At 50.6% G+C, this 27,328-nt stretch overlaps 9 protein-coding genes across 9 annotated transcripts; 4 read left to right on the top strand and 5 right to left on the bottom strand.

The window, feature by feature from the left end:
• Positions 1-1,420: 1,420 nt before the first annotated feature.
• VFPPC_01795 (peroxin 11C) lies at positions 1,421-2,368 on the top strand (the record flags this gene model as incomplete). The annotated part of the gene is made up of 1 exon (XM_018281563.1): positions 1,421-2,368. One exon carries the CDS (start codon positions 1,421-1,423, stop codon positions 2,366-2,368), a length of 948 nt encoding a protein of 315 aa, XP_018150335.1.
• A 332-nt stretch (positions 2,369-2,700) lies between these two features.
• VFPPC_13157 (hemerythrin HHE cation binding domain-containing protein) lies at positions 2,701-3,325 on the bottom strand (the record flags this gene model as incomplete). The annotated part of the gene is made up of 2 exons (XM_018290934.1): positions 2,701-3,132; positions 3,206-3,325. 2 exons carry the CDS (start codon positions 3,323-3,325, stop codon positions 2,701-2,703), a joined length of 552 nt encoding a protein of 183 aa, XP_018150334.1.
• Positions 3,326-4,360: 1,035 nt separating this feature from the next.
• On the bottom strand, positions 4,361-5,486 carry VFPPC_01794 (ankyrin repeat domain-containing protein; the record flags this gene model as incomplete). The annotated part of the gene is made up of 2 exons (XM_018281562.1): positions 4,361-4,825; positions 4,896-5,486. The coding sequence occupies 2 exons, from the start codon at positions 5,484-5,486 to the stop codon at positions 4,361-4,363; spliced, it is 1,056 nt and encodes a 351-aa protein (XP_018150333.1).
• Positions 5,487-9,895: 4,409 nt separating this feature from the next.
• On the bottom strand, positions 9,896-11,335 carry VFPPC_01792 (yebO-like protein domain-containing protein; the record flags this gene model as incomplete). Its single annotated transcript, XM_018281561.1, has 3 exons — positions 9,896-10,967; positions 11,023-11,093; positions 11,150-11,335. 3 exons carry the CDS (start codon positions 11,333-11,335, stop codon positions 9,896-9,898), a joined length of 1,329 nt encoding a protein of 442 aa, XP_018150332.1.
• A 2,995-nt stretch (positions 11,336-14,330) lies between these two features.
• Positions 14,331-14,519, bottom strand: VFPPC_15433 (hypothetical protein; the record flags this gene model as incomplete). The annotated part of the gene is made up of 1 exon (XM_018293186.1): positions 14,331-14,519. One exon carries the CDS (start codon positions 14,517-14,519, stop codon positions 14,331-14,333), a length of 189 nt encoding a protein of 62 aa, XP_018150330.1.
• A 408-nt stretch (positions 14,520-14,927) lies between these two features.
• Positions 14,928-15,416, bottom strand: VFPPC_18673 (hypothetical protein; the record flags this gene model as incomplete). The annotated part of the gene is made up of 2 exons (XM_022430250.1): positions 14,928-15,254; positions 15,369-15,416. 2 exons carry the CDS (start codon positions 15,414-15,416, stop codon positions 14,928-14,930), a joined length of 375 nt encoding a protein of 124 aa, XP_022286006.1.
• A 279-nt stretch (positions 15,417-15,695) lies between these two features.
• Positions 15,696-16,480, top strand: VFPPC_18674 (hypothetical protein; the record flags this gene model as incomplete). The annotated part of the gene is made up of 3 exons (XM_018293185.2): positions 15,696-16,055; positions 16,130-16,282; positions 16,334-16,480. The coding sequence occupies 3 exons, from the start codon at positions 15,696-15,698 to the stop codon at positions 16,478-16,480; spliced, it is 660 nt and encodes a 219-aa protein (XP_018150329.2).
• Positions 16,481-18,848: 2,368 nt separating this feature from the next.
• VFPPC_13156 (hypothetical protein) lies at positions 18,849-19,481 on the top strand (the record flags this gene model as incomplete). Its single annotated transcript, XM_018290933.1, has 1 exon — positions 18,849-19,481. The coding sequence occupies one exon, from the start codon at positions 18,849-18,851 to the stop codon at positions 19,479-19,481; it is 633 nt and encodes a 210-aa protein (XP_018150328.1).
• Positions 19,482-20,572: 1,091 nt separating this feature from the next.
• On the top strand, positions 20,573-26,826 carry VFPPC_01790 (TPR/MLP1/MLP2-like protein; the record flags this gene model as incomplete). The annotated part of the gene is made up of 2 exons (XM_018281560.1): positions 20,573-20,864; positions 20,981-26,826. 2 exons carry the CDS (start codon positions 20,573-20,575, stop codon positions 26,824-26,826), a joined length of 6,138 nt encoding a protein of 2,045 aa, XP_018150327.1.
• Positions 26,827-27,328: the final 502 nt, after the last annotated feature.

Below are 27,328 nucleotides of genomic sequence, written 5' to 3'. Positions count from 1 at the left end.
CAAGATGGATGCTTTGCTCGATTTAATTCAAAGTCAACTTTCTGCAGAGCAACCTCGGGCATCCTGAAGTAATGTTACCAACCCTGAACAGGCCTGGCAGTAGAACATTGGAATTGTGCATCATTGCAACCAATCTGTCAGATATAGTCACCGTTCAAACCAGTTCTCTTGAGTCAAAATGAAATTGTTTCAATATGTCGCCTGGTCAGTACAAGTATACCCGGTGAATTCAAAATATTTGTCACTCATGGTTTCCATGGCCGGACTCCGGCGAGTGCCACCTTAGTCGGATCCTTGGTTCTATTCTCCATCAACCCCAAAGTCTAACCAACAGGGTCCCTGAAATTGGCCAGGAGTAAACTGCATTTGGGATGCTAGAACGCATTTGTGGGGGGTTAGGAGTGCTCAATCCTGAAGTATGGCATTGACTGGGAATCAACGTTGATGAGCCGCCGGAGCTCCGCGGCAGCGGGTGCCGGCTCAAGTCAACTGATGTGGCACGACGGGTATTTTCGCGGGACGGCGTGTCCCTTGGATGGAACTACACTGCTCTGGTATTGTTAACATGCTGTAGTTAGACAATGTACTCAGGGGTGTCTGGTTTTCGTATTGGGTCAACGGGATGCGTCCTGCGTATCAGACGATTAGGTAGTTAGTGGTTGGTTGCCTCGGGACGAAACATGTGTTGAGGTTTACATCCAAGACAAGTAAAAGAATGAGCTACGAGTAATAACCATACTTTGCCAATCACATATTAATACATTCAGTCGTTTATGAAAGACAATATAACAAGGCTTAGTGGTAGTAGAGCATGGGACAAGAACTTCAGCCGACCGAGGATGGTGGAGCGTTGAATGATGATTTAATGCCGAGGCACCGAAGCCAATGCGACAACAGCAGCCACATTGAACCTCGCGAATTGGAACATTGAAACTCGAGGAGAGGATACTGGGACCCCACAAACAATTTAAGGGTCAAGCCTAACAGCTTGAGCTTTCAGCGTCTCAGAGGGGACTCCGGAGACAGTTCGGGGTGGCTGCATGCAAAGGCATACATATCCATTTGGTAGCATACTTACACATACATACATACCCCGGCCTCCGCCGCATCACACAATTGAAGCACAGTTGACCTCAACATTTCAAAAGTGGCTGTCCGGCACTCCAATTCCTCTTTATCCGTGGACAATTACCAGCGTGCACCAATATTTCCACCAATTTACCGAAGACTCGCACCTCTTGTTCTACCTCGACAGCTCACAGGCCCCACGGCGCCCTTTGCGTCCTCGCATATCCGAGGCTCGAACCGATAGATAATCTTATCTGCCCATCAACCTCGACACCTCGACACCCAAAGCAGCAACCCAACACCACCACTGCTTGTCATACAAACTCCAACCTCTGGCCGCAACCTCGCAAACATGACTGCCGCCGAGAAATCCACCGCCGGCATCGACACCAGCGTCGATTCCGCCGTTCCCCCATCAGCACCTCCGCCGTCAAACCAAAAGGCTCCCATCTCCGCCGTCCTCGCTACAACTCCATCCCGCGTGGACGCCTTCCTCGCGCACCTCCTACGATGCATGCAAACACGAGCCGGCGCCGAGGCCGTCCTCCTCTTCGCCTGCTATGCCTCCCGATTAACCGGCTCCGTGCTGGAAACCGTCGGCGGAGCAGCCATCCGACAATCAGCACGGCGTCTCGTCGCCCTGGCGTTCAAGCTACCGCCCGCGACAACCGTGGTAATGTCCTCTGCCACGCCGCAGCCTCCGCTCGCGGCCCTGGCTCTCCAGGTAGGAGGACGGTTCAAGGCCCTCGCCGCCATGATTAGCGAAACCAGAACCATGGGCCGCCTCTGGGGCCTGCTAGGCTTATACTTTGCCGCCAAGAGACTGGTTCTGAGGACGCGCGCATCAGCAAAGTCCAAGGACAAGGCGATTGGAACTGAAGATTCGTCCGAGGCCCTGTTCGACACGCTCGTCTCTTTTGCACAGATTACGTCTCTCATCGTCTACCAGGCGTCTGAGAACGTGGCCTTTTTGTCGAGTAAGAAGGTTCTGCCGTTTGCGCCGGCTACACAGGGCCGTTTGGGGCTGCTGAGTGTTCGCGCTTGGGGTCTGTATGTTGCCATGGAGGGGGCTCGCTTGCTGGTCGAGCGGGCTCGCAAGGTGAGCAGTGGTGCGGCGGCAAAGGATACGGTTTGGGCGGCGCAGTGGAACAAGAGCTTCTTCAGGAACTTGGCGTGGGCTCCTCTCACGGTTCATTGGGGGTCAACGACGGGCGGGTTCCTGCCTGATATTATGATTTCGTTGTTGGCGTTTTACCCTGCGACGGGGGGCATGGTTGACTTGTGGCGGGATACGGCGTAGGGAGTTGAATAGGGTGAAGTGGCTGGGGATGTGGTCTTGAGCTAAAAGAGATGGGACAGGTAGGAAGTGCTCGGGACGATATAGTCTACTCCAACTTTCCTTTGTGAGGGTCTAGGCCTCTTAGACTCGGGTGCTTTGAGGTATGGCTTCAGTCTCCTGCGTTGGGCAGGTCAGCGTGTGTACATCTTCCCGTCAAGGGTATAATACCCATTCTAGTATATTTTTATATCTAAATTCAAATATTCAAACAGCGCTTGTATCTCTCAATTCAATCCATTCCCCTCATACCCATCACTATCTCCTCATCTTCAACATCTACACTCAGCATCAAATCACATAGGCATCCTCATCATCTCATCCTTACTCCAAACACGCCTCATCCTATCCGCCCCCAACATCCTCACCTCCTCATCCAAATGCTCCCACAGCACGCCTCCCCACCCCTCCATCTTCTCCTTCAGCACGCTCATCTCAAACTCCTCCTTGCCCGCATGGCACTTCTTCACGTAAGCCTCGAACTCCTCCAGCCCCTTGTGGATCTGCTCATGCTGCTTCACCAACTTGCCTCTCTTGGGGTCAAATTCCGGCATGCGCGTCGCTAGCAGCGGGAACACGTGGGCTTCTTCGATGCCGTGGTGCGCGGAGAGGTGGCTCGTGAAGGAGATGGCTTCGTTGAGGAATTGCTTGACGGTGAGGTTTTGGGGGCGGCGGGATGTTGTTGCTGCGGTCCAGAGGAGGTTCCAAGTTTGGCGGAAATAGTTGTGCTGGTGATGTTAGCATATTTGTGTCTGCAATATGTGCTGGGGTGATGAATGGGCGGGCGGGTGGAGGACGTACGAATTGTTCCATCCGGTCTGCTAGACGGTTGAAGATCTTAAATTCATGGTCTGTCAAGGGCGGCAAGTCTTTGGTCTCTGGTGTTGTGGCATCTTTTGCGGCAACTTTATCGCCTGTCATGTTGAATGTTGAAGATTGTCGGAAATGCAGTACAGTAGGCGTGATGTGTGCTGGAATCGCTGATGAGACCGGGAATACCCGATATGTTATAGATGGTAAACTTATTGTTTGTTTCGTCTGAATGGCCAATCTCCTGGCTATGAAACGACAATTCATTTCACATCTTTAAATTTATATATTCTGAAAAATGCCAGGCGACACTAGTCTTTAAGAGTGGTTCGAATATGCCGTTTTTGGTGTGCAGATTTAGCGCCGTTCTTGCTGACCAAAGGACTTGTAAGCAAGTTGCCGCTGGAGTCGACTGGTTCGGGCTGTCGGGCTGGGGAAAAGCCGCCGCCAATAGAATTTTATATCTATTTAATTAAATACCAGGTATCAATGTCTGAAGCTATATTGTACCTTCTTGGCCATCCAATCCCGCGCGGCATGGAAATATGACAGTTTCAAGAGTCAAGACTGCCAAGGTCGTATTAGGATTTTTCGTTGATTTCTGCGGTGGCGGTGGGGATCCCGCGCGGTAAATTCAGTTCAAGTATTTATTACATGACTGATCAAGTCTGGTATGCTCGTGTCATCCTCGCCCCTGGGTTCGGATGCCATCCGATCTGGATCTATGTTGTTAAGAAGCGGCTAGGTATTCTATTTACACTTTGGGGTTCTTGTATGTACCTAATCTCACTCTAAGCGTCTAGTAATTTCTACCTGTGTCATTTTTGAGTGCCTGGGTAATACTTCATGGCTGATATTGGCATGGTCATCTATGTACTCAACTTGGGCTGTGAGGTGCCCGAATGTTCACTGCACATCGACAACCCCTTCCTTATATTGTCAAAATTTCAATTATGCTATACAGCATAGTAGTCAGCTATTAAACAAGTGTCCGCAAATCCCCAGTTCCGCAGCTAAACAGCTGGACGACTCAACTTTTCTACGCCATGTACAATATATGTACAACATTCCTTCCCATTACCATACCTTGTAAGTCCCTGTACCCATGACCAGATTTGATTTCGCCCAAGTCCACATGCATCCAAATTAGCCTGCTACCTGCGTGACTTGCAGTGGATGGCGGTTTGCCGCATCTACGCCACTATCACTTTGCCGTGGCGAAGACGTGTCTAAGTCTCTGTACTGTTCCAAAATGTTCTCCTGCATTCTTCCTGCACAATGGTTTTTGACGATTCCCACCACTTGCTCGTCAAGGTCCAGAAGAGTCGTGACCAACTTATCCATCGTATTCCAGCCAACTACGTTTTTAGCCGCCGTGTTCCAGGCACTCGCCGTTGCGCACACGCAGTTCATCTCAAGCTCCAGTACCTTTCGGTAAAGTTTGACTAGTTTCTCTCTGACTGCGCTTTGCTGCTCTCGAAACTTCTGGTCCGACTCCCACGAGCTCGTGAGGAGCAACTGTGCAAGATGCATGTACCACGATATACGACCAACGACGTGCACCAGGCCGGTTCTGAAATTGTCCCGATTTACTATCGGGTCTAGTAGGAGCTAGAGTAGTTTCACTTTAGTGAACATGCTCATCACCTCTACTCAAGTCCAAATATGCGACTGTACTCACCGGTGTTAATGTGCAAAACCCCGTCCATGCCACTGATGCGGCCTGGTATTCCGGAAGAACCGATTCAACCTGCTCCCTCGCAGCGTCCAGTATTATCTTGGCAACATCGTCGGCTTGACTGGATTTGGAGCCTCTCCGTTTCTCGAGCCCCGCCGAGGTAATGGCTGTCAGTAATTCTAACCTCTGGTCGGCCGTCTTGCCCCGGAACGACGAGTTTAGGCCGCCCATTTTCAGGCGATCTGGCAGCTCCTGTGATATGATGTTCTCGTACGCAATAACTAGTCCGGTGCAGCTAGGGTCGTCTCGCAAGGCGTCGTATGCGCCGTTCCACAACTCCAAAGCCTGTTGAGCGTCTCGTACTTTATGGCCATTTTTGCCTCGTCGTTTCTTCGTCGACGAACTGCATTGCGAGTCGGGGGACCTGGACATTCGAGGCGTATGGATTCGGAAGGATGGCGGTCGTGATAAATGGCCTGCATCGTCGTCTTCCCTTGGCGGAGTGTTCGGCGCGCTTGCACTACTTCCACGAAGGCGCCCGACTAGCTTCTTGATAGTGCTGGTGTTGCTGGCGTGGTTGCTGGACTTCTCCATGATGACGGTTGTCTGGTCACACAAACCATTTGTTGAGTGTACGAATGGTGAAGCAGCTTGTTCTAGAGCCGCTAAGTGATGTGATGCTGAGGTGCGTCTCGCATCTAGCTCTCCGATTGCGTCGAAGCGGGAATGTGGTATCGCGGCTGAAGTTGTCGGTATCGGATTGGGATGGGCTCAAGTCTTTGAAGCAGGATATTCATTGTCTTGTCCAAGTGCCCGCTCCGGATCGCCTTCCAGCAACATTTCATGACGAAGTATCATGTCAGCCCATTATCCGTGAACGTGAACTACCGTCGGGTCGATACGTAAGCTGTTAGTCCTCCGCATCCCTCATCCCTCATCGGACATGGGGGGGTCCGAGAACTAGTAATTGGATGCTCTCCACAAGTTTGACCAGAAAACCGGAGAAAGCCAGCCTCTACGGATCACGGAGCCCTCGCCGTCGCTATAAGATCCCCAATCCGATGGGTCCGTCCAACAAACTCGGATCATGCCACTCCGGATGGGGGAGACATTGGGTCTGTTGGTGGCCAAGGAGGGCATCCCCGTGTTGGCCACACACAGCCAAAGTCCGACATGCCTGTTCTGCCTTGTTTTCATCTGCAATTGAAGTCCTCCCGGATATCGGTGGCTCCTCCTTTCGAATCAGAGATATGTCTCTTTTTTATTTTTGGGTCAAGACAAATGTCATGTTCGCCCAAAGAAACAACACATTGGCAGTGCAGCGTCAACACAGCCCTCGTAATCCCAGGGCTCCTCAAGATGAGACTGAATCACCCGTTCTACATGTTGTAGTCTTGGACCTGACACACGAGCTTTGGTTCATTTGTAGCTCTTGACGCTGTCATAGCCAAATTGTCGGGCACACTCTCGGCTCTTCGCTCTTGGAAAAAGCAGCTGCCTAGCCATGGATGCTGTCATGAAGTGTGTCGAGGGTCTCGCAATCCCCGCCATGTCGTCATACCACTCAGCGCGCCTCTAAATCGGGTAGCACAGACGAGCCATGCAGCATTCAATGAAGATCTTCCCATGGAGTTAGTTCTCTTCCCTTGCATCAATCCAGGCATTACCGGCGAAAGTTTCCAGCCGCCGGCCCAGTCCCCGGAAAGGCTCACTGAGTGAACCAATTTGGCTGAGCGGGCTATGATGAAATAATTTAATTCCGGGACACAAGCAGTCCAGCCAAACTGTGCAATCGGCCCCCTCAAGATTAGTGCCAAGCCCAACATTTGATACGTTTCCTTTTTGGCTGAAGCTTGTCAAATCGATTTCTCGGAGCTGCGTCAGTGACAACCGAGTGTAACCATCGTCGGCCGACATTGTGAAACCAAGAGGCGATTCGTCCACGATGGATGGAAGCAGCCGCAAGTCTGAATGCGACCTCGTAATCCAGCATGCTTCTGCACGGCGTCGCCCTTGTCTCACACCGAAGAACAACAGCCACAAAAACCTCCAAAACAAAGCCTATGCCCAAACCATGTGGTGCCAATTCTCCAAGATAGAGTAGTCCTCTGCGAACAGGGCAAGAGCGTGTTTGGACGTAATTTATCCGGTGCCAGCAAATTGCATTAAATGATGATGGGCATTGAGGTTGTGTTATCCCCTTGGCAAATTTCCAGCCCATGCCAATGCCAAACAATGGGCGTGTCATCGGGCTTGCTGCTTTCCTCGCCATACCAAGTGATCCTTCCGGATTCTCATGGATCGGTTTTGCATATATTAACGTGGTCCGCCCTGCAATGCCTTGTGCATAATCCCTTCCCAACCTTGCAAGTCATGTGCCGCAGAGACGAGCCGAGAGATGGAATGTGATATCGTCAGTTTGAGCGAATCATGCATCGGCACACTCCCTTCGGCCTGATAGAACCAGTGTCGCTAACGGTGGTCACAGTTGGGGGCATTAGCTCACTCCATATCGCGGAGTAACTATAGTATGATATATGGCGACATAAGATCCCGTACAATGCATTTGGCGGCGGGGAAATGCCACCTATCGCACTTAAGTAGGGTGTCATTCATGCCAGATGGCTCATAAATGGCACCTTGTCTGCGGATTCAAAATGCTCGCCATATTTTGTGGGAAGTGATTGTAGTTGCCTGTGTCCATTGATTAATATTTGACTGCTCGGCTGTGCCTTGAGCGAACATACATACCTCTTCCATCCTTGGGACCGAACTGCCACCTCCCACTGAAGAATCAGAATTTGAAACCCTGTGGCGATCTAACAAGATCATCGGTACCAACAGCCAACCAGACTTCGACGACAAGGTTTGAAGTTTGTTGCTCGCACTCGTGAATGCGCTGATCAGGACTCCTTGAGTCGCTACACAAGGTGTGTTTGTTGGGCGCTCCTTCCTGATTTGGGATCACTCCCTAATTGCCTTTTAAAAAGCTTTTGATACAGTAGGAGAAAGAGGGCAAGTCCCAATTAAGTCGTGATCCATGACTTGATGGTGGTCCGTCCTCGTCAACTTTGGCTCGAGCTCCCTACTCTCAGCTCCAACTCCTATTGATTTGGTCACCAGAACACATTGGTGAAGGTGGCTGGTGCGGCAATCATCATTGAATCTACGATCCATCTCGGCCCCCAGTCTCGTTCCTGACATTTGTGCCTCGTATGCCATTTTCGTGCATGTCGCACGATCAACCATACACAAATACCGGCGAATTCCTCCCCGAAGCCCTCTTTTGACTCCTCTTGTTCACATCAGATTGACGTTTTCAAGTTGTACGATTCAGGACCTAGTTGGTTTGCTTCTCGCTAGCCTTGCCCTCCACCACGGGACACATGAGCTGGGTCTTCGTCCCAAGTCCAACATCAGCCCAGACTAGTACTACCAATCTCATTTCCATCTGCCGATTCTCGCACTTTCAAAGCCGGCAGGCGTTTCATTTCATTGAACTCGATCCGATTCGACTTTTTCGAAATTCCGGAATTGACAGCATGTTTTTCATGTCTCTCAACCTTTTAGCAGCTGTGGCCCTTTCCCTCGCGGACACAGGCTTGGGAGTGCCAGTGTATCCTGTCACGACCAATTCTACGGGTATATCATGGCATCCTGCCGGCAACACCCAATCTACTTGTGATCCATCAACTTTTGCCGAATCTCCAACCATTGATCCCGCGGATTGGCGAGAATGTGCGAGCCTCTACAGTTCATGGACCTCGGAGAATGGAACCTTTCGGGTGGCCAACGTGGATGCAAATGGATTTACACCAATCTTGCAGACAACAGACTGCACAATTGGAGTGAAACCTGCAAATCCTTCACAAGGACCTTTTACAATTGGTGATAGGGATATTAAGACTCTTTTGGATGTTAGTCTTCGGCAATATTCTGAGGGTACCGACTTGAGGGTAACAGGAACTGTCAAATGTACCGCAGCGGTCGGCAGCAAAGGAGATGTCATTTGGCGAATTTCGAAGTCATAGGGTGGCAGACGATTATTATCGCCATGTGGACGTCTATTACTGCCGCCACGTCTGGACGAACGGCCATTATCATGACAGTTTTTATCTGCGAGGAGAGCTACTGTTTTCCGGTGGGGGAGACTCCAGCAGTGGTGATGCAGAGGGCCGGAAGAAATTACATTGTGCGAATGGGCTATGAGACTTTTTTCAATTCTCTTTCAAGGCAGGCCCTTGCGTTACAAGCTGTAAAGTTTGTTCATTGAATTACGGTTGTGAGTTTGAACATCGGCTATGGCTTTTGAACCAGAGTGACAACCCCTACAAATAATGACGCCTCAGATAGCAAATATCCGTTTTTAATTTACATACCGCGATAAAACGAGTTTTAAGGTTAGAGAACTTCTGAATCTCGATGGTTTATTTTGTGATGTGTATAACTGAACTCCTAGTAAGCCCAATGTTCTGTTTGCATGTAACTGCCTGGCCTTTGTCTTTGATACAGCCTCTTTGACCCCGAACCAAACTTGGCCGCCGTCAATTCGCGCCTCGTATTACAAGGCGTCTTGTTTCATGCCTTGTTTTTCCAAAAACTGCCTGTACCTTCCTGGACATGAATAGCTCTGCTGCGAATGTGTAATGGCCCTATCGCGCCGCAAGGCGAGCCATGGCTAGCTGCATCGGAGCCATATTTGTGTTGCAGGTAGTTGACACCCTAGCAGGCTGTTGTATTACGCATAAATTCCCTCAGCCCTCGCGTAAGTGGTTTCATATTGGAAGGTGTCTAACGAAGGCATCGTTTCGGGCCCTCTAGTATCCTCGCAACCGCAAAAGGTTTAAACTGGTCTCTCAGACCCGAGATATCGCCTATTCGTCATGTCGACAAGCTGTGCACACGTCTGGTTAACTTTGCTCTCCTATCAGTCTCGCACAGTGTCATGGGATGCGATTTTGAGCTTTGGTATGTCCTTGTTGTTGCCGATCCCAAAAACGAGATCACGCTTCTGTCTGAAGCGAGTTTTCACGTTCGCGCTGTTCCCTGGGCTTTGAAAACCGTTCCAATGTCTTTTTTGGCTGTCCTCGTCCGGGTGGGCGAGCTTCTTTTACATCAACTGGCTTTACTTCAGCTCCCCCAGTCCTGACAGTATCAAATTCGTCGAACCTGGTACGGTGTCTGTTCCTTGCGGCCATGCCGTCTTTCGATGACCCTACATGGGTTAATATGTTCTCGGAGTGGTCCTCCTCCATTTTCATCCCATCCAACATTTTCTTTTCAGCGGTGTCCCATGCCTGCTTCTCCCGTTCAAGCTGGGACATGGCCTCGTTCCCAGACTCTGAATGTCCACGAACCGCCGCCAGCTCGGGTTGTAGCCTCTTCTTCGCAAGCTCTATCTCTTGCAATACAGCCGGCGTAAGCGGTAGGTTTTTGCAGTCACTGTCTACCGCGTCAACTAATCTCGTCAAACCGTTCTTAAACGTACGCCAAAACCCCGCCTGTATCCTTCTTCCCAGGCGGTTGTCGCGTTCATTATGGTCGAGCGCGACGATATGGGCCTGCTCTCGCTCGTCAAACTCCAACTGGCCACCCCGGTAGGCGTTTTGTATCGTGTGATATTGTGCTTGGATCTCGGCTAGTTTTTCATCGACAAGTCTGTATGCTGTGTGTGTTATTCTGGCTCGGTGTTCCAGCTGCCTTGTAAAGTCGTCACGTCGCCAGGAACATCCGCTTATGAAATCGGCAAGCTCTGTTATTTGGGCTTGTTTCTGCTGCTTCTCTCTTTCAAGACTAGTTATTCTATTCAAAAGCCTGTTTTGATGTTTTCTTTGATCCAGGATGGATGTTTTGAGTTTATTTTGCTCGAGGAGGCAGTCGTTGTGTTGGGCGCAGTATTTGAGGGTCATTTCTTCCGTGGATGCTGCGTGTGTGTCTTCATAAAACTTGCACTGAGCGGCTATAGCACGGCAGTGCTGAGCGTCTAGTAGACATTTTTCTTTTCCACGAGATTGTCGATGTACGATTGGTGCAGCATGGTTGTTTTGATATGAGCCTCCTTGGGGCGTTTGAGGACTGTGGTTTCGGTTGTCAGTTACTTGAGGGTTTTGTGCAAGGGCATGGTACATACCTCGATGCTGTATTTGTGGTTGCAGATATCGGTTGCCTAATAGACGGGAATAAATTACACAGAAACTTCATCTTAAGCATTCGTTAGCATTTGGTGAGAGAGAAGATATTGGACAAGTTTGACTCACAAGTCGCACCGCATACTCCCTTGTCGCACGGAAGATATAAGAAACGGCTTTACCAGGCAACGACGCCTCTTCTCTCGTGATTTGAGTGCGATTTGGTAATACACTGTCCCAGCAGCATATGAGAGTAACCACGGCAGTGATCTTGATCAAGTTGGCAATGAATGTGCCTATTATTGAGAAAATCATTTTGGGATGCTGCTGAGAGGTTCTCCTATGGAGAATACAATCTTGATAGTTTACCGGAACTATACACCCTGTCTTTGTATATTCCTTGACAGTGACACGGCGAAAAACGAGGCTGTGTGTAGTGCCGTGCGGGAACAGTTCTCGGTATATATGCATGTTGAAGCGTTGGTCTCATTGTGTTGACTTGCAGCGCGGGTGCTGTGGTGGTGATGTTGGCAAAGAGCGCCGCGTACGTATTGTTGAAAGAGTTGTATGTTAAAGTGAAATGTGGTGGATGTGAACACCTTGGTTGTGACGATTGTTGAAGTTGTTCACCTACAATAGAGTGAAGGGGGTGGTACAAACGACACAAACGGGAGTTGTGCTGTGTGCGAAACTCAGTCATTTTTCGTGCTGTGCTGTTCAGTTTGTGTACAGGACTTTTACTTGATGTATCGCGCGTTGCTGCTGGAAGGTGAACGTTGTCTTGTGAGTTAATACCAGGTGAAGGTATTCATTTGAGTTGCAACAACTATTTACTGCCAACGTCGTTTCATACGGGTTGAGAGTTGTTTGAGCTACTGTGAACATGTCTTTATATCCTGCCACTTCAAACTATTACGCATTTGTTTACATATAAATGTGTTCGCCAATTTGACACCGCACGGTGGACTTGGAAGAGTGTGATTGATTACAATCTGTGGTAAAACGGATTTGCCCACATCCAAGTATACGCTAACACATCTCAATATGTATTAGCACAAGCTGCGATATGAGATACCTTTGATGTATTTCTCAATACTCTTGACCATCCCCAATTCTACGGACGGGTTGGGTTAATTGCTCAACACTACAACATCAAGGCAGTCCCAGCCAGCCAAGTTGATGCATAGTTGCGCTCAACCTCCTTTGCTTCTGAAACGCAAATATATTGTCGTCTAAATGCTCGCTGTTTGCCCATCTCACATTTGTGTGATGGACCGGACTTTGAATCTGGGGTCTCAAACAACAAGTGGAGGCTCAGGAACATTGCACGGATTTGACTTTATCTCAAGACAGCCACCTTGCCCTGTCTCAACCGGACCGGCTGTGCCGGACAGTTTTTAAGCACAGGGAAGCGAGATTAAGGCGTTGGTGCCGAATCCCAGCGTCTCGTGATTACTGCGACGTTACTCCGTACTGTCAGCACGATGCAATGATGGGCGTCAGCAAATGGCCAAGCAAGGTTATACGAGCCGCTCCGTGTCTCCATTGCCGAGCAGCTATGTGCCCTGAAACAGTCAGCAGAGTCATATTACTACAGAGTATCGTATGAGGCGCGCTTGATAAGGATTCTCACCGTAAGCCAAGAATCTTCAGGTCGGTCGGTGGCAACATGATTGAAATGGACCGAGAGCCAGAGCACAAAGAGCCATGGCGTCCCTGCCCCTGCAATACTCAAGTTGTAGTGCAAGAGTCAAAGGTCAACTGCCAGGCTGCTTCATACTTTTCGCTGCGAGAGCCGGCTCGGCGAGATTACGGACCCCAATGCCCTGTATGCGGGTACGAAGTAAGCAGGGTAATGCTGGGAATGGAAATGGGAAGGGCAAGTCCCTGGAACTGATGTGATCGTCTAGGGGTCACGGTCGATCGTGTTGGCATTGGCATTTTTGTCGATGTGCAATCTCTGACATGAACCAGCCACCCCTTTATTCATTGTTTGGGTGTTCAAGTCTTGGTCACAACGTTTCTTTGGCAGCCATCTGTCTCCCCTTGCGTAGAGTTCACGCCATACATACTGACGACTGCAAAGAAAGCAAGGAACTTGCCGATACACTCAATGTAAACCAGCACGGAAAGTAACTCGACTATAATGAACCAAAATATTGGGCAACGAGCTGACTTGAGCCACTTGCGCCACGGCAAACTAGCCTGGACCAGTCTACACTTTGGCCTGGCGCCAAAGGAGATCAATTGATCGATTTGATCTTGACCCCCAAAAAGCACGGTTACATTTTACCCGCACAAAGCGACTGGTGACGAGGCCAAGAGGCGGTCTGCCACGCACGAGGCATCAAATGATGTGATTGTGTGATGGAGGAGGGTTGGATGGACGGTGCCGCATGTTTTGATGTCTAGTTGTTCCCTTCATGTCTAGTTGGCGTCAAGTTCGAGTTCAAGCTGAAGGAGGCTGGGCTGGACTGGGCTGGGCTGGGCTGGGCTCAGGTGGAACTTGTTCGTTTGGGCTGTACTGGGGCGCGCAAGTGATCACGCTGCTTGCCAGTCTATTGATTTCCTGGTTTCTATGATGCAATATTTGTTGTTTTGGAGTATGGAGTCCTGAGCTTCAAGGGACAACGCATTGCAATCCCGCGTTTGTCATTTTTGATCGATGCGGTCCCCTCCGTTGGCGTCGGAGTCAATCAAGCAAAAAAAAAAAAAAAAGCAATGGCCAACATTGAAGCAAGGGAGGATGGAGGAGCTTGGTTTGGTGCAAATGGCCCGGGATTCGTAGGTGATGATGAAACACACTCTGCTTATTGTTGTCGGTCGGCACAAGACACAGTCTGTCTCAGCCTTGTGTCTTTTTTTGTTGTTGTTCCCTCATCTGGTGTTAGTTCAGGGCGCAAAGATGTTCAAGTTGACGCCTAAAACAATGGACAGGTTGTGGTCTGGTCTGGTCAGGTCTGGTCTGGTCAGGTCTGGTCTGATCTAATCCGGTGAGAGATGAAACTGCGTTTGGGCAACACGGGTGAAGCATGAGAGCACGAGAGGACAAACGCCCTACACATTGAATGAATCGTGCCCTTAGTCATTCCCATGTTGCCAGGTAATACTGGCCTGGCCTGTGCATTCCACCAGATCGGCTGTCAGTGTCATTGTCTGTGTCTGTGTCTGTGTGCTCAAGTGGGCATGGATTCACACAATCGGGAGTTTTTCAATCAATGTTCACCCCAGCACATGAGCGATGGCCCAGCCAACATCAGCTCCGTGCTCAACTTCATGTATGACAATGGCAATGCTCCGCCGGCAGACATTATCGTAATAGCGCCCAGGCACCAGAATAACGGAGACGTGTCATAGGCGGAAACTGACAATCCATGACGCCGTCATTTGTATTAATATTTTGTGCTTGGCGAGAAGATCTATCGCATCGCGCATCGCCAACAGTGAAACTCGTCCCAACAGGAGTATTGAATGGCTTCAAGTTGTGTGTGCTAGACATTCCAAAACACTACAGCGCTCTGTACGCTTATTCCGGAATTACGGAATTACGGAACCTCACATCTTGGCGGTCAAACAAACTTCAATCTCACGAGATATCGTCTCGGTTGCCTTCCCGGCACGGGGTCCGATAGTGGCCCTTCTTTGTCCGCACATAACAACGAAACGATTAGGATGCAGATGCAGATGCAGGCAGTCTTGTGTGAACCGGCCAATTTTCAAATGTGCGATCCCTGTGCGCTGTGCATTACCTGGATTTTCTTCACCATCGCGGTAGCCGCTTAAATTTTTTTGTAATCACATTTTCCCTTCAATGTTCATCTTTAGGCGTCAGCCGGGTGCTTGCGGTATTTTGGGTTTTATCCTTTTGCCGTTATCACAGGATCATCTGGACCGGTGGGCGTCGGCGTCAATTAATTGCAGCGCATATTTCTTCCGAGCAATGATGCCTGTCAAAGGGATTGAACTGTCGGTGTCGGATGTTATTTGACTCGTTACTTTTGATCATCGTTTTAGCCGCACCCTCCCGTTTGCGGTACTTGCCGCATGAAATTGACAACCAGACTCTTGCAATTTGTCTGCGTGTTGGTTTGGCAGCTTTGGCAACTTTGTCGATGATGACTTGGACAATTTCGCCGAGTCGGCCATCCGTCATCAAAGGGTGTGTTGGTTTGAGGATACTACCAACAGTCATGTTGATGCGCCAGGCTGTTCCCATGTCCGGATTTGTATGGTACTTTTTGCACCAAGGAAATCGTGTCTGCCAAGTGAAATGAACATTGAAGTGACCAAGGGGTCAACTGGTTGAGCGATATCCGAGCTGCACCACACATTTACCCACCAAACCTGCCGCTCTGTTCGATTCAATGTTGGTGACTGTCGGCCCAGGCTGCCTCATCGGGCATAACAGGATGGGCTGCGTGTGAACCGGAGGCTGTCGCCACAAAATCCCGTCAGACTCCCACCAGGCTCGTTCAATGTTAGGGCCGTGGAGAGAGCTTCACACCGTATTTGATATTACGGGAGAAAATGGGGCGCTAAAAGAAATAGACTCCAAATTATCTGAGATGGTGCGCGGAGGAACGGGACCCCAACATCACCAAATCTCACACAGAGTGGAAACTCACCAGACTCCAGTCATCAGTCCCGTTCGGTAGCTTCAATGTTGAGATCTAAAATGCCCCGTCGTGCTAACTCACCAGACATGCGCACAATTCTACCTACCCGAGTGAGCAGGTCATCAAGTCTCCACCATTTGGGCTACCCAAAACGTAGGGTCATTTTGTTACAAAACTGCCCGATGAGTGTAAGCGTTGCAGATTGTTCCCCTTTCAACAGGTGGTCTGGTACTTTTATTTCACCACCAACCGAGCAGGTGTGTCTTGTCTGGGCTGGTCCTGTGCGACGATCGGCGCTGTCATCCGGAACAAGACGCTGGCAAGCTGGTCCTTCAGTTCAATTCAATTCAGTCCAGTTCAGCCACCTGTTGCTGTTCCCCTTCACGCACACCCTCTTCCTCCTTTCGGCTACCCCCATCGCTTTTCAGGGTCGCCCAGTTCCCCGAGGTTAGGTGTGAGATGGGAGGGTGTTTTACGGAGTAACTTACCGTAGTCCGTATCGTTTGCCGATTTGGCCGGGGGTTCTTGTCTGGTGGTTCATGTTGCACAGGGAGCGAGCTGGACTGTGGCTGCCCACATGCCACGAGTGATTCCGCCTCCAGTGCAACCTGTCCGTGGCCGTAACAAGCGAGCTCACCCAGGGAGAGCCAGTTGTGTATGCCACAAGCTAGTAATCCTGATTTTTATCGTCTTGTAGATTATCCGTCAGCGCCTCGTTTTCGGCTCTCTGGCCTTTAACGCCGGAGGGCTAAAATGGCTGAAGAGCAATATAATTTCAACTTGCTGGCGGCAGAGCAGCGCCGGAAGCGACTCCGGAGTCCGCACAGATATGGAAATTTGTTGAGATGAGAAAACGAAACTGGCGCCTTGAATTACGGAGTAAACATGGCCAGTGTGGACGGAACGTCTCGCTCTTTGCTCAGTGTTTGCTATGACGCTCCCATCTCTGCATACTCCGTACATTGGTAGAGAATGGTGGTCAGATACTGCAATGCTGCGCTCGTACAAGCTGCTGGTCCCTCAAAAAGAAATGACGCGAGATAAAAATGGAATGTTCAGGCCAAACGGATCACTTGCTGATTGTTGCACAACATTTCTGCCGCCAAGCCAAGCGCGATGGACCTTGGTTGTTGTGTGTCGGCTTTCTCATGAAATGAAATGCGTCTCGTCTCGGAACAACAAGGAAATGCATCGTTACAAAGGGCCGGCTTTTTTTTTTTTGTAATGAGGTAATTCTGCTAAATTAGAAAAAATCAGAAACAGCCACTATTAGTACTCCAAGTCATCACCAACGCATTTTTTCGTGTCGGGGTGACCAACACGACCAACAAAGCCACAACTCATTAGCCTGTCACCCCCAAATTGATGGGATCGGAAACATTTTCGACACCGCTGGAACGCCTCGTAGGCGGTAATACATCTTACTGGTTGGCGGGGTTCCCAAAATATCGACCGAGACAGTGAATGAGATTGCAAGAACTGGCAATCGGCAGCGAGGGTCCGCAGTCGGTGTCTGATGTTGGCGTCTGGTGTCTGGTGTCCGGTGTCTTGTCTGGTGTGTAGCACGGCGTTTGGCTGTCTGGGTGAGTTGTTGGGGCTGAGTGACGTGCTCATCACCACTCATCACTGGACTTTGACATCTTGGCTGGTGTCAGGTCGGTCAGGCTGTCAGGTCTAGTCCATCTGTTTTGTTGAAGTGTGAATGGTGCGGAGGAACTACGGAGTAACAACAAAGTCATCGTGTCTGAAGTAAGAATGATCAACTCGAGTGTGATCCACCAATTACAGCTCACCAAAAGACGCAGCTCAGATTTGGCAAAAGTGCTCGAGCTCCGCAGGGCTGCACCTCGTTGCCCTCTCACGCAGCTTCCTCTCACACCCCCCAGTGCCATGTCACAAACTTGTCGTCGTTGCTTCGCTGAAGCTGTCCGCGGCTCCGCCTCCAAGGTTGATAATTTTGAGGCAAATTGGATTTCGGCTTCCTTCACCGTCAGGTGTCCGGCCGGTGGGAGCTTGTAGTTCGTATCGCCCTGCCGCCGCCATTGACGCTGAATTCCGGCAATCACGACCATATTCCGATGTTGCGAGACTGTTATCCGTCTGTTCCTTCAGAGTGTGAGGTTACCTCCGCCATTCGGCCCCTCATGCTCCAGAGTTCAAGTCCAGATGTCGCTGATCGACCCCAGGTTGTATGGAGAACAGACGGCACCCTCCAGTTTGGCTCTCTGGTCAGAGCTTCCTGTCTCGCGCGGTCCCGCGCAACTCCTGGCCGGGAGCCGGGAAGATACGCTGGCACATGCAACCCATACGCCCCTTTATGCTCCACCCCCAGAACCCTGGGAGGGGAGTGTAGTTACATTGCGGTGGTGGCATGCGATGCGGGAGATGGGTGAATGACCGTGGCATGGGTCAGGACCAAAGGGCCATCTGGCCCTGGGACGGGTGCGGCTGCGCGGATGCAACCAACAATGGGAACATGCGGGTAAGAGCGTAGCAGGGCACCAGCACAGGCATCCGGCATTTTCACAAGGAGAACAATAAGATACCGATGGCTTGGCTGGCTAGGCTCCCAAATAAAGCATCCTTTCCTCCCACCTGCCACCAAGCCCCCTGTTTCCTTTTTTATAACACTCACTCAACACTTGGATGTTATTGTCGACAACTGATTGTAGGTGAAAACAGCAATCCACAATACCGCCTGCCGCCTGCCGCTTTCTCACGCTGGGAAGCACTGTCGACATGTGCTAAAAACAGTTCTGAGTGCACCGTCTCACCGCCACCATTCCTCGAACAGGGCGAACCACCACACCACGTCACAAGAAGCAGAAGGAAAATAAGGCTGGAACAAATACTCAGCCCAAAAAAGCAAGGCCGCAACAAGCAATCCATTTTACTCTTGCTGCACTCCCTCTGAACGGCGCTTTGGCCAAACAGCCCATCTATATATCTCATCACTTAACCCCCCTGTTCTCACAACTCCATCGAGAGTTCATCATCTTATACGTCGACGTCAGACAAAGGGGTTTTGTTTATTATCCGACAGGTCGGAGCATCTCTACAAACACTGCCGTGTACATCTACGATTCCTCACGGCATATAAAGACACCATACCCCGTCTGGCCCTATCCTGGGGAGCAACATCAAGGACGTTTCATTCGATATATCAGACAAACGCACACACAACGAGCTTTCTTTGAGCTACATTAGCAGCCATGACAGCCGTACAAACAGCAAGACTGGCCGCTACAGTCACACCTATCCCTATCCGACACCACAGCACAACATTCTTCGAGCTGCCACTCAAGAAACGCAAGCAACGCCGCATTTTAGAGGAGGAGGAGCGCCGACGGGCCCTTTTAGAAGCTGAGGAGGAGTCCCGATCAGAGGCATGGAACTACATCATCGAGTTCCTGGAGGTTTCTGAGTGGTGCGATCAAATGGACCAGATTACAGTCGTATACGACGCTGTCCCGACAATGGAGGAGCTAGGTGCTTACGGTTTCTTGGACGAGAAGGAAGGAACCATCGCCTGCCGACGACTATTCAAAGCTCCCGTTGTATGGGACGAGCTAGGCCACGGATTGTGGAAGCTCTTGCGATCAGTTGCGGACCAGAAGCGGGCCGCCCTGGAGGAGGTCGCCAAGGCAAACCCATGGAACTCAGCTTCCGAAGCATCAAACTCAGTCGCCAGCCCAAGACGATCCTCGTCACGACGAGCATCACAGGACTCATGTGCGACGACAATGTCTGGCGAGTCGGTATCACCACACGCCTCACTAAGCTCGTCGCCCGCCAGGAAGGGCAGTGTCCCTCGTATCTTTGCCCGAATCACAGCTCGGCGATAGGTTCGCATCGAGCTTTCTCTTTATGTACCAGTTACGTTTGGGATGCATCGGCGCAGAGATACCCGGGTCTAGGCAGGACACATGAAGCGTTGGATCAGCAGCTTCCACGAATGGCGTTTGACACGCACGGCTAGCTGGGATAGCAGCTGTTTAGGGATATGAATTTAAGCGAGGCGTTTTTTCATTTATTATCATGTCATGAAATGATGGGTCATGTATAGCATAGCGATGGTTTTGGCGGGCTCGAGATTGCATCGCCTCGGTTGGATACACTAGGTAGACGGGGCTTATTCCCCATGATTTCAATATCAAGATATCACAATACTGCCTTGTTGGGCATCAAATTGCGATCGGTCCGTTCCTTGGTGCATGTGAGTGACGGATCCCGTGTGAGTGAGCTGTTGTTGAAACTTTCCATGACATGTGACCAAATGGCGGTGATGGGTTGCATGTTGACGTGGGCATGTCTTGCCGGAGACATGTGACCTCGACTGTGCTCCCCACGCCACATCCGTAATGCGCGACATATACCCAGGTTACGTGTAAAAAATTGGGAATAAAATTCGAGAGACAGCGATTTGTAGGCACTACTACAGGTAAAAGTGAGGGTTTGGACACGGCAACTTGTCGACAAGTCCGGAACAAACAGAGCTTCAATGAGGTATAGGGTAGCCACGGTTCAACATCGGGTATTTTGGTTTGTCGTTCTTCAATTATCATCCAATCAGGTTGAGTTTGGGCCTGTGCGTGCTCATTGTTTCCCTGCCAGCTGCAATGTCAGTGTTTGCGAGGCGCGCCACAAGCAGCCACTCAGAGCTCCTACTCATTTCTTCTTGGAGCTAGCAAGCTGGAACCCGCATCTCGAAACCTCAGAACCTGAACACGCCTCGCAAATCATCCGCGCCGCGTGCCTTCAGTTCCTCATTTCAAGGAATTCGGCAGAGCGAAACTTGTGAGCCGTTTCATATACTCTGATTCCTTATTTATCTTTGTTACTCGCGGCGCCTTGACTCTGAAGTTGGATGGTTATGACACCGCGCATGGTGTGATGACGAGACAGCCTCTGCTGTAGATCCAACTCAGGTTCGACAATGGCGGCAGCAGGTGTTGACATCGGCTACATTGCTGGGCATTTGGGCCTCGACCAACCTGTGGTGACGACACTGATCACTGAACCGACTGCGGAATTGGTGGCAACGCTGCTGAAGGCTGTAGCTGGCAAGGCGCACGAATATGACACCTTATACGCCGACAAGCTTCAAACCGATATTGAGCTGGAGAATGCCGTTCGAAGTTCGGAAAACAGATCGCAGGCCTCAAAGTCCACTGCAGACAAGGCGCTGAAGGACGTCGAGGAGGCGAGGCAGAAGCTCAAGGAGGAAGGTAAGCTTTCGTCCTGTCTACGTTTGTTACTACCACTCGCAGTCGTGGTGTCATATGTAGCAACTTGAACTCATTTTGAATTCCATTGCTAACTCGAGGCTGTTTGTGCCTTGCAGAGACGAAGCGGCAATCTTTGGAAAACGAATTACAGGTGTTGAAGGCAAAGAATTCCGATCACGCTGATGAAGTGAAGAGCCTCAATGACAAAATTGAGACCCTGCAGTCATCCAACCGAACAAATCTGAGCATCATCGAATCGAACAATAAGCGCGATGAAACCATTACGGAGGAACTCACTAAGCAACACCAGCGGAACGTGGAGTTGGCTCGCGAGGTCACGAGCCTTCAACAATCAGAGCAAAATGCAAAGGGTCAACTCAACAGCGCCAAGTATCGCGAGGATTCGTTGAAGCAACAACTTGAGCTAGCTCGCCGTAATAGCGAATGGCTCGAGAGTGAGCTCAAGACCAAGAGCGAAGAATCCTTGAAATACAGAAAAGAAAAAGGTGCCCGTATTGCTGAACTCCAGCGCGAGAGCGAGGATGCCAGGTCACAGGTTGAGGCACTCAAACGATCCGAACAGCAGCTTCGCGAGCGTCTCGATGCCATGCAGGCCAAAGCTGATGAGGCCCTTGTCAACTTACAGAAGCAGGAAGGTGCCTTTGCTGCCACCGTCGAAAGTTATAAGCAAGAACTGGGAGACCAGCGAAGACTTGTTGACATGTCCGACCAGCTGAGCAAGAAACACCAAGAACGTGTGCGCGACCTTGAGGCCGAGAAGGAGCGTCTAAGAGACAACTACGAAAACGAAATTCGACGGGTTCGACTAGAGCTAGAACAAGAAAGGCAAAATGCGACCGAGATGGAGAAAAGAATTAGCCAACTCGAAGGCGAACTCGACGAAGCCCAGGCTCGGATGGAGCATGGCCCTCCGCCTGGCTCAGCGCCTCAGACACCGAGAGCAAACGGTTCTTTCATGGCTCGTCCGTCCTCACCTTTTGGTACACCGGCATCAATTCGTGGCAAGTCGACACAGTTGACGACCACTCAGGCGCTGGAGCAACTGTTCCACACCCGAGGTCAGCTTGCGAGCGAGAAAGGCAGGAGCGCCAGGCTACAGGAGGAGCTTGAAGATATGATTACGGCACTTGAGGCCAAAGCACCCGAAATTCAAGAGCTACAGGCCGAGTCTGAAACACTTCGCCGTGAAATAGCCCGGATGTCAGAATTATCTCAGCAAAGTTTCGAGGAGCGAGATAGCGCGAGAAAGGTAGCCCGCAAGGCAGAAAATGCATTGGCTACGTCTCAGTCTGAACTGAAGATCCTTCGAACGCAACTGCGGGACTTGGGAACTCAGATTCAGATGCTTGTTTTTAACATCTATGCCATCGAAAAAGGCATGGACCAATTGACTGAGGAGGAGAAATACAGACTTCAGCAGCTCGAAAGAGGAGAAATCACCGAGGAGGCCCTCTCTGATCTCTCTGATACTCATCAGTTCATTACTCAAAAATTGGTGGTTTTCAAAGACATCAAGTCTCTGCAATCAAAGAACGAAGACTTAATGCGCATCACTCGCGAACTGGCGGACCAGCTTGAGAGCGAGGAAGCTCTCGCCGCAAAACACCAAGCCAAGGAAGACCATGATCGTGTCGAGAAATTGCAGCGGGAACTCGAGCAAATGACGGAGGAGAGCAGGTCAATTAAGAATACGATGGAGAGTTACAAGACAGAGCGAGACATGTTCCGGCGAATCCTTCAACAACGTGGCACCGGTGTCGACGAAGCTTCAATGATGCGTAGCTCACTGGATGGAAGCCAGAGGGCACCACTCGCTAGCATCGAGGGTGGTGAACAGGCAGAGTCCCTCGGCGAAGCCCTTCGGAAACTGCAATCTGAGTACGATAACTTTAGAGATGCGCAAGACGGCGTTCGCAAGGACCTGAGAACTCAAATCGACCAGTTATCCAGTGAAAAGAATTCTCTTCACACAGAACGTGTCAAGTTGCAGGGCGAAGTGAGATTGGAGTCTGAACGTCGGGAGATGCTGCAGAGCAATTACGTTGCGTTGCGATCCGAAAACACTGAACTGCAAAAGAGACTCCAAGCTCTCTCCGAAACCGCCGCAAAGCAGGACATTCGAACACAGCAGGTCGCTGAGGAGCTCATTGAAAGCAGGGGCTTGCTGGACAGCATGAGAAACGAAACGGCCAATTTGAAGGCCGAAAAGAAACTTTGGAAAGATATCCAGGATCGTATGAGCAAGGATAACGAGAATTTGATTGAGGAAAAGAATCGGCTGAATCATCTTCTTGCCACTCAACAATCTCTGGAGAATGAACGCAACATGTCTGAGTCTGAAGGTCGACGGAAGGCACAGGCTAAGATTGATACTTTGGAGCGCGAGTTATCCGATGTGCAGAGGAAGCTTTCCAGCGAAACAGAAGAGAGCAAGAAACTGCAGCTCCGAAAGGAGTTCGAGGCCAAGGAAGCGCAAAAGAGAATCGACGAACTCATGACTAGCTTGGGCCAGATTCGCGAAGAGCATGTCAGCATCAAGACTTCTCGAGACCACCTGCAGGCTCGCGTTGATGAGCTGACCGTCGAGCTGCGAAATGCCGAAGAGCGTGTCGGCCGGCTACAACCTCGACCTACTCCACGACCTGGCCTAGGCGCTGATGGAAACGAGCGGCAACACGAGCTCGAGGCTGAGCTTCATGACCTTAACAATGATATTTCTGACCTCAAGCGTGATCTCGACCTAGCCAACACCCAACTTGAGAATGCCAAGGCTCAGGCTGAGCAGTACAAGGAGCTTAGTCAAGGCAACGAAGAGTTACTCGAAGACTTGCGACAATCTCAAGAACAGTACAGACAAGAGATGGAGGCCATGATTGAGGAGAAGGACAACAAGATCAAAGAGCTCAGTCAACGGATCGAAGATATGTCCGAAGAGCTGTCTCGCTCGAATACAGAGCTGTCGCAGTTGCGTGACTCTCAAGGCGATGTCGCTCGTAAATACGAGGATGAAAAGGCAATTCTTGAAGAAGAGCTAAACCGCCTCAAGGAAGACAGCGCCAGGCACGTCGAAGCTACGCGATACCATCAGCAGGATTTGCGTGCCCAAGCCGAGATTGCTTCCAAGGCTCAGCAAGACTACGAGAAAGAACTGGTCAAACATGCTGAAGCTGCTAAGCTCGTTCAGCAACTACGAAGCGAGTATAATGAGCTGAAGAGCGAATCAGCATCACTACATGCGGAAGCAGAATCTGCCAAGGTTACACTAGCACAAAGTGAGAGCTCTTGGGAGGATCGTCGACAGCAGTTAGAACAGGAAATGACAGAGCTGACTGCTCGCCGCGAGGATGTCAACGCTCAAAATAAACTGCTTCACCAACAGCTCGAAGGGTTAACCGCCCAGGTTGCTGCCTTACAGCAAAGCAGATCGAATGGCAATGGAGATGGTGATGAAGCTATGTCACCCGTGAACGTGGGCGATGCTCTGGAAGGTTTGCGCGAACTCAACAGCTACTTGCGTCGCGAAAAGGAGATTTTGGAAGTTCAGTACGACTTGAAATCACAAGAGTCGAAGCGCCTCCAGCAACAAGTTGAGTACACGCAATCACAGCTAGATGAAGCTCGCCTGAAGCTTGACCAAGAACGCACACAATCCGCGCAAAGCGGTCGCGCGTCAATGACGCACCAAGATTTGATGGAAAAGCTCAATGAACTCAACTTGTACCGAGAAAGTAGTGCTGCTCTTCGCAACGAGAACACCCAACTCAAGGACCAGATTATCGAGAAAAACAAGAAAGTGGAGGATATGGAGGCCAAGGTGCAACCTCTTGAGGCTGAAATAGATAATCTCAACACCCAAAAGTCCTACCTCGAGGAGGAGATCAAGCAGATTCAGGAGGATCGAGACCGATGGCAGAAGCGAACTGAAGGCATCCTGACCAAGTACGGCCGTGTTGACCCGGCAGAAATGGAGCAACTGAAGAAAACCATAACGGACTTGGAGACTGAGCGAGATGGACTTAGACAGGGCGAGCAGCCACTTCGGGAGAAAATTACCGAGCTGGAGTCAACTCTGGAGAGCGAGCGCCAAGCCTGGCAAACTACTCGGGGAAAGCTCACCGAGCAATTCAAAGATCGGTCAAGGAAGCTCACTGGTGAGAAGAACGAAGCTTCTCAACGTGCTACCCAACTGCAGGAGCAACTTGACAAGGCCAATGGAGACCTCGAGGGTGCTCAACAATTGGCCGAAAATGTAGGAAAAGAGAAGTCAGAGCTTGAGCAACAGATTCTGTCTTTCAAACAACAAGTGGAAGAGCTTCGACAACAAGCGTCTCAACAACAGCAAGCTGGGCAGCAAACCTCAGCCCCGGCGCCTACTGGCCCGCCTGGTGATGCGACAGTGTCCGCTACAGTCGTTACTCAATTAGAGCAACAGCTGGCCGATACTCGCAAGGAATTGGAAGCCGTCAATGCCCAAAAGCTTGGCGCAGAACAACAACTCGAGCAGCTCCGCTCAGAGCTCCAAACCGCTATTTCTGAACGTGACGAGGCCACGAAGAAGGTGCAGAACGGCGATATTGTGCAGACCAATGGCGCCGCTGGTGAGAATTCCGCCTCTGCACCATCGGGCGATGGCACAGCCACTGGCCTGTCGGACGAAGAACGTAATGCCTTGGAGCAGAAGGTGATTGCCGCAGAGGCCAAGGCGGCCGAGTTTGAGCAGAAAGCGAACGAAGTAGAAAACAAGATCCAAAACACAATCAAGGAACGATCTGACCGGATGCGCGACACTCTCAACAACAAACTCAAGGAGAGCCGAGGTAAAATGGAAGAGGAGTTCAAAAAGAAGGAGGACGATCTCAAACTTCATTTCGAACAGGAGAAGCGAATCTGGCAAGCGGAAAATGCTGGAGAGAAACCTGCTACTCAACCACCTGCAACACCAGCCGAAGCAGAAGGACAACAACAACCTACACACGCGGCAGCGCCAACCACGCCGAATGCCGCTGCTGGCGGCATTCCGGATCTTTCTCAACTGGATGATGCCAGCATTCGACAATTCCTCTCTACCAATGCAACGGTTAAAAGCATCATTGGAGCTAATATCAAGAAGAAGCTAGAAACAGAGAATGCTAGAATCAAATCCGAGTTCGAAGCAAAGATAACATCAGCACGCGAGCAAGCTCAGCTGATGGAATCTAAGAAGTCTAGTCTCCGTCTCAACATGGCAGAGAACAAACTGAAATCCGCCACGGCTAAGTTGGGCGTGGTTGAGACAGCTGCAAACGAGACACCACAGAAACCAGTTGTGGAAGTTTGGGAAGTCGCAAAGTCTACGCAAGCGCCGGCAGCAACGCCCGCAACACCAGCAAAAGAGGCGGCGGCTACAAAGCAACCGACAACACCAGCGGCTGGTGCGGCAACGCCTGCTGCTGGCACTCCAGCTGCTCAACAATCGACACAAGCTTCGGCCGGTATTCCAGCACCGAAGGCTGCCAATAACCCATTTGCCGTTCCGGCTGACGCAACTAAATCTGAGGCACCAAATCCTTTTGCTGTCAAAGCGGAGGCAGCTTCTGCACAGGTGCCGCAGGCTCAGCAGCCAGCACCAGCTCAGCAACAGGCTCAGCAACAGGCTCAGCTGGCCCAACAACAACAGCAAGGCCAACAAGGCCAGCAACCCCCGCCGGCGCGTTCGGGCATTCCTATGCCACGAGGAGGCGGCCGTGGAAGAGGTGGTGCATATGTTCCTCCTGGCCAGCGTGGTGCTAGCGGCAATCAAGAAGGTGGCGCGACTGGGCAAGGTGGACGTGGCAGGGGAGGTCATAGAGGAGGACGAGGTGGAATGAACCCTGGAGCTACAGATTTCCAACCCGGCGCGAAACGTCCTAGAGGTGATTCAGAAGTTGGAGGTGGTGCTAAGAGAGCCCGTGGCGCGCATTGAATGAACCGCGCCTTTTGAATGGCGCATTTGTATGTACGAAAGACAGGAGGATAATTCATATCACAAGGATGATGCCAAGAGAAACGGCCGGGAGAGATACGTGAAAGAATTTGGGACTATAATGCTTGGCTCTGTACTGATATTGGAAGCTTTTGGAGGAGGGTCACTTTGTCAAAATTGGGGTTAGGGGATAAATTACCATTGTACCGGTACCATGATACAATTTACGTTATGTTTCTTTTTGTCATGAATTTAGAGAGTATAAATGGGTACCTGTGATGTGTGGTAGATGTGGTGGTAAACTTATCTTACCAGGCGAGCACTTGAGCATCTTGTCTCCATGCAACAACTGGGCTTTGGTGTGGTCGGAGATCGGCATATTTTACGCCGATGCAAATGGTTCACCCCAAAAAAAATTCCACAGCAACTCAACTTTTGAAGGTGGGCTCCACCAAAAACTAAAGCATCCCACCTGAACTTTTTTGTTACGGATACAGCAAAT

The sequence above is a fragment of the Pochonia chlamydosporia genome, chromosome 1 (genome assembly GCF_001653235.2).
Source record: "Pochonia chlamydosporia 170 chromosome 1, whole genome shotgun sequence".
In the NCBI taxonomy this organism is placed as follows: Eukaryota; Fungi; Ascomycota; class Sordariomycetes; order Hypocreales; family Clavicipitaceae; genus Pochonia; species Pochonia chlamydosporia.
This window is presented reverse-complemented; position numbering and strand designations above follow the sequence as displayed.